Source organism: Balearica regulorum, chromosome Z (genome assembly GCF_011004875.1).
Source record: "Balearica regulorum gibbericeps isolate bBalReg1 chromosome Z, bBalReg1.pri, whole genome shotgun sequence".
Classification (NCBI taxonomy): Eukaryota; Metazoa; Chordata; class Aves; order Gruiformes; family Gruidae; genus Balearica; species Balearica regulorum.
Genome location: NC_046220.1, coordinates 24,946,832 through 24,957,981, shown reverse-complemented (window position 1 = coordinate 24,957,981; position 11,150 = coordinate 24,946,832). Strand labels below are relative to the sequence as shown.

Sequence of the window (11,150 nt, the reverse complement as noted above, 5' to 3'; positions counted from 1 at the left end):
CTTCCCAGTACTGAAATGTTTTGGCACACAAACTATGTGTATATGTACACATAGATAATATTGACATAATATGTGGACTACACACATGTATAAATATATAAAGTATGTATTTATTTATGGCATCATATACACACAGCTATGTATATAAAGCCTTAAGTAAACGTGGCTAGTTTATAAAAGTGGTAAGCATCTCCATTTTCTTCCTTCCACACTTCAAAAGTGGAAATAGTGTATCTTTGAAAAATAAACTATGAACATCTATATTCAAGAGAAAATTAATTATTACAGAGCCCAAGCAGATGAAAGTAGACATTTCCAGTCTCTTACTAATATACCTAAATCCTGGGAAATGGCTGGGTTTTACACAAATGACTGTCTTTAGTGTTTCCTGTTGCCTGCCCAGGAAAGTTCTTTGAACAGCTCCAGTTTTTGAGCCTTATTTCTGAGGCTAACACTTCTCCTTATCCCCTCACATCATCATTCAGGCATCTAACAAAGGAAGCTTTATTCTACTTGAGAAGAATTTTTTGGGCCTAGCAATACATCTCTACAAGACTCAAAACTCTGAATAGATTGTACTGATACTGCATAGTACTGATATCCATTTCACATTATGCGTGAAAGAAGAAAAACAAAACCCAAACCTACACCACAAACCAGAACTGGAAATGTTGTAGTTCTTGTCTTTGATACCACCCATACCAGGTTTATTGATGCTAGAGTAAAAGTTTCAGTCTTAGACCACATAAGCCATGTCCCTCATTCTATAGAAAATATACTTTTATTTACCAGCTATGAAACATTAGAATACTACAGTATATCTAACAAAACAGAACAGAGTATGTGCCTGAAAAAAAAAAAAAAATCTCATACCACAAGAATAGGAAAAGTTGCAAAATCAAACACAGAGAAAACAACATATCCCAATGTTGCCTAGAAAATGTGTATTAGTCCATGTATACATTATGACACAGTTTTAAATTAACCTGCATTTACCCCCTCAAACAAATATACATTATGACACAGCTTTAAAGTGAAGGAAGAGATACTACTTTCCACTTGACCTCTGGTTTATTCAGACTGCTCTCACTGAAACTATTATGACTCAAAATATGGTTTTACTATAATCGTAAGTTGTGACTTCTCATTATTCCATATAAACAATCAAAACAGTGATTGAAACAGGAGAACAGTTAATTTTCTTATAGCTGAATGATGTTCTAAGAAATCATAGTTTAACACAAACATTATGGTTTTATGTGTAAAAGATCTTTGTGAGGAAAGGTCTAAGCTCCCTGCTGTCATTGGGCTCAGCTACAAATACGAGTTCTGAGTATTTCTGCAATTTACATCGTGTATGTCTTGAGAAGGAATCCAGAAAGCAAAGAATTCTTACCAGCTTTCTGTAGGTATTTCAGTTTGTGTGACTTCATATCACCCAGAAACCTTCTAACAGAGAGGAAAACAGGGTTTGATTGTCTGTGGCAACATTTGTTCTCTTAGCCACCTGACCACTACTGTCTCTCTGCAGTACTCGTCTCATTCATCAAACAGTTTCTGACTTTTTTAACAAGTGAAACAGAAGGTCTACATTCCTGTTTTTTCCCTTTAGGCATCCCATTACCCTGTTCAATGAATCAACTAACTATTCCATGAAAAAAAAGAGGAAAAATATCTATCCAATCATGCACAATAGGAACAAAGGCTTTGGAGTCAACCTTAATAACACATATCCCAAATCCTGAGGCCATTTTTTGTAATTTGTTAGTTTACTGTAGATTTAAATATAACTTCCATCTTAAGAAATTTGGAAGTGACTTCTTACACAGATCATGGCAAAGTTGGATTTTTGGATTCACAAAGGTCTCTTAACGCCACTAACAAAACAACAAATGGAGTAAGAAGCATTGTATTTTCGGCGGGGATCTGCCACTAGAGGGGGAATAGAGCAAATGTGAAATCGTAAGATCCTTGTGTTTAGAGCTTTTTGCAGTAATGTCAGGTTTCAAAACTCCTGGGTTTTATTCCAGATTCTGTAGGAGACCCATCTGCATCTTTCCTCTATTTTTCCTGACACCGAGCATTGTGTCCTTCCACTGTCATTCTTTCCCTTAACCTGCTTCAACTCTTATTCCTAGCTTTCCCTGGTTGCCAGTCCTTTTTCTGTTCCTACATTACCTGCCATCCTTTTGTCCTTCCCTGCATTATTCCCTATATTGTCCCCACTGCTCAGCCGCTTTTCTCTTCAACCTCTCTTTCTGACTCCCCTGCATTAAAAAAATCTTAAGTGCAGTCAGTACGCACAATAGTGCACCATGTACGAGAGAGAGTAATTCCCACTGCAGCAGCTCATAACGTCCAAACACAGTAACTGCAGGAGTCCTGTACCACCTTTCAAAGCCAGAATCAAACACTTTTTGTACAGTGGGAGAAAAGGAGGGAGAAGTTATGAATAATCAAGCCCTCAAGTAGTTTCTGTAAAATACTGGAACAAGCTCCAAACATGGAAAAACTTAGCAACGATTTAAGCTTCTTGGCTCCCGCAAGTCTACTGAACTCTACTGGCCAACTTTTTATGTGTTATTACAGCTTTAACAACTTTGGGGAAATTTTAATCGGAAAAGAAAGTAGTGATGGTAACTAACACATACATCCTTACTTCAAGTGGTAGGGGTATGTCTCAATGACAGTCTTTAAAACAGAAGCACACACACAGTCATAAAAGATGTTTTCAGCATGTGTCTAGTTCTCAATGGCAGCCTATGCATCTTAAGTACTTCCCCAAAATATTGGTCACAAGCAGACACCAGGCACGAGCATTTTCAAACCTGAGCAGATTAAATCTGTGGAAATCAGAATGACCTAAACGCTGCAATGGAGGAGTGGAGCAATCTGAATGGTAGACCCTCGACCAGCCCGTTACAGTTGTGACCCATTCCTATGGCCACATGCGGTGCTTTTCATGGAGCTTGCTACTTAGACGTAGAAAAGCCTGACCCCAGCTGGAGCTTGACAGTGGCCCACAAATGTGTCTAATGCTGTTAGAGGAGGAATAGGACTTGTACGGAAAGGTGCGACGCGTCCTTGCTAAACAACACGGAGATGCTGGGGCTCGATCGGTGCGGGCGGTCACCCTGCTCTCCCCTCCTTCTCTCCCTGTCCGCCGTTCCCCGCTCCGCAGAGGACGGCGGAGGCCCAGGACAGCCCTCCCGCTTCCCCCTCCAGCCTCCTCACTTCCCACGGCGGAGGCTGCCACACACCGACTGCCGACGGGGAAGCGGTGAGCGCGGAGAGACGGTTACGCGGCGCCTCAGAGCGGGCGCCGCCGCGGGGCAGTCATCCCCGCGCCGCGCGGTGGGAAGCAGCTCGGGGCTGGCCCTGCCGCGCCGAACCGAAGGGAGCAGTGGTCCTCCTCCTCAGAGCGGCCCCGCAGGCAAGAGGAAGGGGCGGCGGCCGCGGCTACCCCCGCCCACACACGCCGCAGGACAGCGGCGGCCCGAAAGACTGCCGCGCGTGCTCCCCCCGCGGCGCTAGGGCAGCGCGGGCCGGTGGGGGCGGTGCTACGCCCGTGACACGCGCACGGCCCCGCCCACCCGCGCGGGGGGCGGAGCGTAGCCCTCCGGCTGCGGCGGGGGCCGGCAGGCGGGGTGGGGGTGCTTTGGCGCGGAGGGTGCGCGCGGCGGCCCGCAGTTACTCCGGCGGCGGCAGCGTTCTGGCCGCCGGGCGGGGGAGGAGGTGCCAGACTCCGGCTCCGCTGGTCGGCAACGAGGAGGAGCGGAGTGACTAGTGAGGCGGTCGGAGGAGGAGGAGGAGGAAGAAGAAGGGAAGGGGGAGCAGCAGCAGCAGCAGCAGCGCTCGGTCGGCCCCACGGCGCTGCCGCCACCACTTCCCCGCTGGGCGCTAGGCTGCCCGGGGACCCGATCCGCTCCCGGAAACTCGGCTCGCCTCTTGCTGTGGCGGCGGGGTCTCGGCAAGGCTCTCCGCCTCGGCGCAGCGGCCGGTGTGTGTGAGAGGGCAACTTCTCGCACTTCTCCGGAGAAGACTTAGGGCTGCCCCGCGCCGGGGCCGGCGGCCCCTGTCGTCCCCGCCGCCCGCAGCGGCGGGAGAACTTTGCCTTCCGGGCGCTGGGCGGCGAGCGGGGCCCGGGAGCGCCAGCCGCGGCGGGAGGAGCGCGGCGGCGGGGCGACCGCGGAGATGAAGCTGAGCCGGCAGTTCACGGTGTTCGGCAGTGCGGTCTTCTGCGTGGTGATCTTCTCCCTTTACCTGATGCTGGACCGCGGCCACTTCGACCACCCGAAGAGCCCCCGGCGGGAGGGCACCTTCCCCAAGGTGAGCGGGGCGGCGGCCAGGGCGCGGCGAGTGGGCGAGCGCCCGAGCCGCCGAGGTGGAGGGGGAGGGCGACGGTGCCGCCACCGGACCCCCTCCCTTCTCCCCACCGGGGGTGCTGGAGCGCTGAGGCGAGGCTCACTGCCCCCGGGGCGGCGGCGAGGTACCACGGCTGCTGGGCCGTTGGGGCAGGGGACGAGCGGTGCCGCCTCTGGGCGGCGCAGCTGCCGGCCCGGCCCGGGGCGCGGGACGACAGGGGGGCGCGGGTGCAGCTCCCTCTCCCGGCAAGGGGGCTGTGCGGAGGGGCGGCTGGCGGGGGGCTCATCCCGGGCGGGACGGGCAGGGGGCTGCGCTGCGGCTTCACCGGCCGGCCGCCCTCCTCGGGACCGCGCAGGCAGCGGAATGGGGAGCGCAGGGCTTACTCTGCACTGTGGGAATTAGTGCTGCGGGCGGGTAGGAGCTGACAGGGAAAGCCGAGAACTAGAGGGTAGGCCTCCGCTGGGGCATCAACAGGTAGGTTTAGAGAAATGCTGACTTTACGTTACTGCTTTCCTTTTGACAAAGTCTTGCTTTGCAGCCGCAACTGGCTGATACCTGTCTGCACTGCGTGGTTATACGAAGCAGTTCTTTAGTTTTCTCACCTTGTTTTCTTGTCTGTGTGGGAGAGAAATTTAAAAGCTGTATATCGTGGTAGTGTTCTAATACGGAATGTTTAACCAAGACAAAAGTATTTCAGAGAGCACATGGCAGAATACTGCTGTGTGTAAGTAACTTTGTGTTCTTACAGTAATAGACAAAAAAAATTAGAAAGTAAAGTTCTAGCTTATTTATGCTTGCACCATACTTATTTTTTGGGAAACAAATGAAAGTGTTTTTTAGTACAGCAATGATGCTTTAAGTGAACAGAAGAACTCAAAAGGCTGATTTAAAAAGTAACAATTATCTCTGATAGAATCACTGTTTTTTTGTTTAATGCAGAAGTAAGAGTTGATACCATTGTGTTAATGGTAAAGATAAACCCTTTGACTTAGAGTGCAGAAAAATGTGCTCTGTCTTTATTCCTTTGTGTTACAGTTCAGAGGTCAGCCACTAGTTTTTGCAGGAAGTAAAAGAATGGGAAAGAAGCTTAGGAGAAGAAAGCAAGACAAGGTTGGCTACAGCATCTGTGTCTTAAATATATAACTCCAGCAGGAGAGCAGTGCTGTCTGTGACACTTGTAACAGCTAAGTGCAAGTGCTGCTTTGGTGATCTGGTCAGTATATTATATGAGGAAGTCTCTTCACCACTGTTTGAGTTTAATCCAGGTAATATATAGAACAGGGAAGCTCATAACGGGTGGTCTTTTTTCTTTAAATGTTAGATTTTTGTTTGAAATACTTGAGTGAACAGGGAAGATTTATTAGACATATTTTGTCAGTGTCTTGTAGTTGAAATTCCTGTCTCTGTTCTACAGCGTAATGCTAGCCTGTGGTGTAACGTGGCCTTATCTCTTGTGACCAAGGGTTTAGTACCTTAATCTGTTGTTATACCTCTTCCTTCTATATGATCTAGTCAGCTAGAGGCAAACATTTCTTCTTCCGTCTTTCTCCTTCCCCTTCATCTTCTAGAACAGTCTGTCAGTGTTTACTCTTTTTGCCTTTTCCATGTTTAAATTTCTTTGAGATTGCTGACTCTCACTGGAGAATCCTCTGCCTGTCACTGTTTTGGTCTTTCCTTTGGGTGAGCAGTTAACTTTTCCTTTCTCACTGCTTTATGCTTTGAGGACATTACAGATGAAATTGATGTGATTTTGTCATTTCATTTTGCTGCCCATAGGGTAGAAATTTTTCACTCTGTTATAACTGGGAAACCTCTGACACCTAGCAAATGCTTTCAGAGCCCTATAACATCAGTTTAAAGTAAATGCAAAAGATGAAGAGTGGAATAGAAGCCACCAAAAATATTTGAAAGTAACAGCTTTAATCTTACCTCAGCTGACAGAGTTGTTTGTGTCAGTGCAGTGTTGCCAGAACTCAGTGTACTGTAAGTGAAACTAGCCACAGATGTAAAAACTTCAAGCTGCTTTTGTTTGTGAAAAACTGTGGCAGCAGTAGATCCTGTCTGTCTGAAGATTTAAGAAGACATTCTCTTTCCTGATGACAAAGGTCAGAACATTTTTGCGTTGAAAAAGGAATTGGAACTTTTTTTTTTTTTCCACAAATTATTGGATTGATTCACTTCATACCTCTTTCTGTTCTGACAGTGCACTAATTTTTCAGCTTTGCTGTTCCTCTGTGCAATTCTGGTAACAACATACGTCACCTTTCATGTCCTGGAAGTTACATATTGATTAGTTTCTTCTTCCTGACCTACGTGGCTTACACTAAGCTCAGAGGAGTGGATACTTCTGGAGGCAGTCCTCTGTTTAGCGTCTGAGTGTTTGTCTGTCTAGGCTTTTTGCTTAATTTCTGCCACGATTAGAGTTGGAATTTTTCAGCTGGCAGTGCCTGTTGGTCTGCATTCACCTGAAGTGTCATGCTACGTAAAACCAGTTTTAAAATAAATGATTATGATTGCTGCTCTGCTTTCATTTCCACTGTTTCTTCCAGACGAAGTGCCTTCTCTTTGCATGGTCTTGGGGTAGATTGCGTCTGACAGTCTTGTGAATCTGTCTTCCTTCTTTCAGGCTTATGTGCCAGTGTAGTCAAGGGTTGTCCTTCCAGAGCTTGCTTTCTGGTTTGAGCGTGCAGGTAGTTGATCAAGAATGCCAACAGAAATGTCTTGCAGAAATAATTTTTGGACAAGATCTCCCAAGATGAGTGAATATCCATAAGCAGATGCCTCTGTGTACTCTCTGACCAAATACTTGTAAATGTCTTTCACTGCTGTCCTAAACAGCATCTGTGGTCAGGCTTCCAGGCAGTGGGTGACATTGTGTCTTTTTTAGGTGTTGGGTTTGCAAAAGCTGGCATCAGTAGTCAGTTTTACAGTGAATGTTATCCACACCTTTACATGGTAAGGTCGTATTGTGGCAACTGTAATGGAACTTGAGGTAAAGTCTTGTCATATTGGCCATGATTAATATCAAGACATCTGTATGTCACCATAGAACTGAAGTCCCTGTTAATTTTGGGAAGATTAGGTACCTATAATATGTGGAAATCCAGACTTACTGGCTCTTCCTCTGTAATTCATGCATATATCTTTATGGATCCTGCCTGGTTGTCAGGTGTATATTATTCTTACGATGACCATATCACAAGCTCTGTCTTTCTGAGGCTGTTCCTAGCCATAGGATGCTCCTGTCTCAGGATACGATGTGTCCTAGTGTCCTGCCTCGGGGTAGGAACAATGTTACAACATCACACAGAGAGGACCTCAAGGTGGAGGAATAGCCTTAGGTGCATTTTTACACTATTATTGTCCCAGTTGTCAGTACAGATCATTGTGTAAGTCTTCTGCTGGAATATAGTGGAAAAATGGTTGAGTATATTGATTTTTGTCTGTAAGTAACACAGAATTCTCTGAGAAATAGTCTGTGACTGTACGGCGAAGGGAGGTTCAGACTGGTGGTTAGTCCTATGCCATCTCTTGGACAGTGAATGTCAGGTGCAAGTGATTTGTGGGCTAAATTGATAACTACTAAATGGAAACATTCAAATCAAGTCTGAAGTGGAGTAAGTCCATAAGCAGCTTGTCTTGAAGAACCCGTGTTACTGTATACAGATGAATACCCAATACTGATAAGCCCATATTAATCTATTCTGTATTTTGGACGCAAATAGAAAAAAAAATCGTTAACCTAACATAGCTTGTTTTGTTAACTAGTTTTACCTTGACTTAGAACAGATCCATCAAAGCTGTTAATTTACAGAAGCTTGTGGAGTATTTATCTTGATTCTGAATTTTGCTAGATTCACACCTAAGCATGCATGGCATACATTAAAAATCCAATTAAAAAAAAGAAGTGGAGAATTTCTTTCTTACTTCAGAAATATATGCCTTTGTGTAGTCTTCACATGAAAGTTCATTTGTAGTGAATTTTATGCCTGAGCAAGGCAAACCAGCAACACAACGTAGCATCCTCTGTCACTACCTGAGGTGGTCCTTGGGAGATGAGCTTTTTCCTCTAACCATTTTCACACAGCTTGCTTTGGCTTTTATGGGTCATATCTCCCCACCGTGTGCAAGGTTGTTTCTGGAAATACATTTTAAAAGCTCAAGTCTGCTATGATTCGGGTTGATAACTAGAATGGTACCAAGCGAGTGCTCCTTTTTGTCTTTGGTTTTTCCCTTAAACTTTATTAAAAGGCAAAGCACAACCATATAGTAAGTTCCACCCTTACCATTTTCTTTCTTCTAAACAATTGTTATTTTAATAAGATGTCTCTCCCTCCTGTGTTTTCTCCCCCCCCCCCCCCCCCCCCCGACCGTTATTTGAAGCTTACTGTGATCTTCTCTTGTGTGTTAACTGCTTTTATGGGCTCACTAGTTGCATTTGATTGAAAAGAGGTGATCAAGTACAATTCCTTTAAAAGGAGCTGGCTCGCTCTTTTGTTTCCATTGTCCTTCCAGCAAAGCGTTAAGTGGCCTGGCTGTTGGTGGTACTGCTAAAGTTTCTTTGCTGGATTCGTGCTTTCAAGGCATCCACAAAATCCTTCAAATGCTTCCGCACAAATGGGCAAGCAGTGATTGTTGTAGTATGGAGTGTTATTTCATCTGAGCTTGCCAATAATTTGATACTAGTACCACCTGGCCAAAATATGAATCATGATAGGGTGGAGCAGTAATAGTAGGACATTAGCACCAAATAATGTGGCAGAAACACAAGCAATTCTCTGAATATGCATGTTGAATGAAGGCACCTTGTGAGCTTTATTCTGGAGTACTGCTGAGGTAGTACTTCCCCTAATGTAAGGACCTTCAGTTGGTCCTGAGTCTCCATTAGGTGCCTGTAACTGCGGTGTATCAGCTCGTGCTTGGTAGTTACCATGCCTCAGTTCCATGCAGTGCAAACCTCAACTCCCTCCAGTGTCGGCAAGTCTGTACACTTCCTGTTTTGATAGTTTCTCATACACTATAAACGCCTTTTCCAGCTAGAGTTTTGCTAGTTGCCTTGCCGTAGTGAAGAAGGTGAAATCAATGGCTTACACAGACTAAAAATACACACGTTTTGTTGCTGCATGTTCTTAGTAATTGGTGTATTTTTATGAGCTCGTTTGGGACCTTTCAGACCTGTGTTGTATAACAGAACAGGACTTCTGTATGCAGAAGTATTGGAAGCAGCATGATCAGGTATTTAGGAAATGTTTGGTTTACTCTAAAATGTGAATAGTGGCAATTAAGGTTGTACATAATTTTGAAGTTGTAGTTTCTGACTTCTGAGCACTGAAAAACTGTGGGCACAGTAACTCTTAGTAGCATTCCTCTAATTTTCACATCAGAGAAGACTGAGTGAAGAAATCCACAGAAGGAATCATAATTTTTCTGGATTTGAAACATACTGACTTATTTAAAAAACAAACAAACAAAACCCTATTAACAACACTCAGTTCACAATCAAAAAGCTTTTGAGTATAAGATAATGAAAATTTAGGATTTATTCTGCTGAGCTTCTAGTACCTTGTAAAGGAGGAGAGGCCATCTTTGTGAACATAATTACAGGTCAGTAACAGTTCTTTCACTTCCTAATGTTCACAGAGTGTATTTGTCTTTGCTTGCACATTTTATGTAAAATTTTGGCTAAGCAGCACTCAAGTAGAAGCTAATAGCCTCGTTCAATTACAGTATTTAAATCTGGTGCAAAATGTATTTTTCAGAAAAGTAGTAACACCACCTATAAATGAGCGCTTCCTTCTGCTACCTAGAGTCAATGCCTATTTTAAACTGTATAAACTAAATGGAGAGAGAAACCTTCCTAATTTGGTCTTACTTGACCTTTTCTTTGTCTGACACATGGTTTTGTTATTTTAAATTTTGACTTGTTCAGATAAAAATAAACATATTTAAAATGCTCATACTCTTAATGCCATGTAAGCTGTGCTTCACTTTCGTACTGCTAGCCATTTAAATAAAGATTCAATACAGGGTAGGGAGGGGAATCTAAAAGGAAGTGAACCTGAAACGTATCAGCCAGAGCAGTGGTGAACATTTTTCAGATTAATTGACTTTAAACAGGGAATATTTCTTGATTTGTCTCCATCTCCTTTTCCTTTCTCCTTGCCTTCAGATCACTGATGATGGTGTCAAATAAGTCCCTAACAACATGCCTTATTTTTATCTCCGTAAATTACATGAAACTTAAGTCTAGGATAATAGTACATTAAACACTCCTGCCTCTGGTAGAACAGAATGTGGAAGTCCATCAGCTTCTTAAAATCTGTCAGGCTGCTGCATCTTTGGAATATAACTTAAGAGAACAGACTTTTGTTGTTGAGGGATATTAGTTGTTTAATGTAAATAAGTAGGGTTTTAATTAAAATAAATTACTTAGGAATATAATAGAGTGTGATTTGTGCTGTTTGCTTAGCTTTACTTAGCATGAGTGGCTAGATTTGCTGAAGCCTTTAGGCTGCGATAGAGGTATTTCAGTAATTTTCCTAGCAGTTTTCCTAAAAGCTAGTGCGGTGCTGTTTAGTCTTTTAGTATGGGAAAGTATTTTGATTTCACACTAATATCTCAGTAATGTTTTTTCTAAGTCTGGGACTTTTCAGTTCTCCATGGTCCACCAGCAAGGACAGGGGCACAAGGAGTGCAAACCAGAAGATAAGGGGGCTCCAACCTTCGGGAAAAACTGTGGAAACTGGAAGTGAACAAGATAAGAGCCTGCCTGCCTGGACACAGAA

At 44.3% G+C, this 11,150-nt stretch overlaps 1 protein-coding gene across 4 annotated transcripts in view; it reads left to right on the top strand.

Annotated features, from left to right (window-relative positions):
- The first annotated feature begins 3,647 nt into the window (after positions 1-3,647).
- MAN2A1 (mannosidase alpha class 2A member 1) overlaps positions 3,648-11,150 on the top strand; it is a 127,836-nt gene continuing 120,333 nt past the window's right edge. For all 4 annotated transcript variants that reach the window (XM_075739622.1, XM_075739620.1, XM_075739621.1 and 1 more), the window contains exon 1: positions 3,648-4,329. In XM_075739622.1, the coding sequence (XP_075595737.1) occupies positions 4,195-4,329 (135 nt within the window). In that variant the 5' untranslated portion in view covers positions 3,648-4,194. The remainder of the gene's footprint in view (positions 4,330-11,150) is intronic.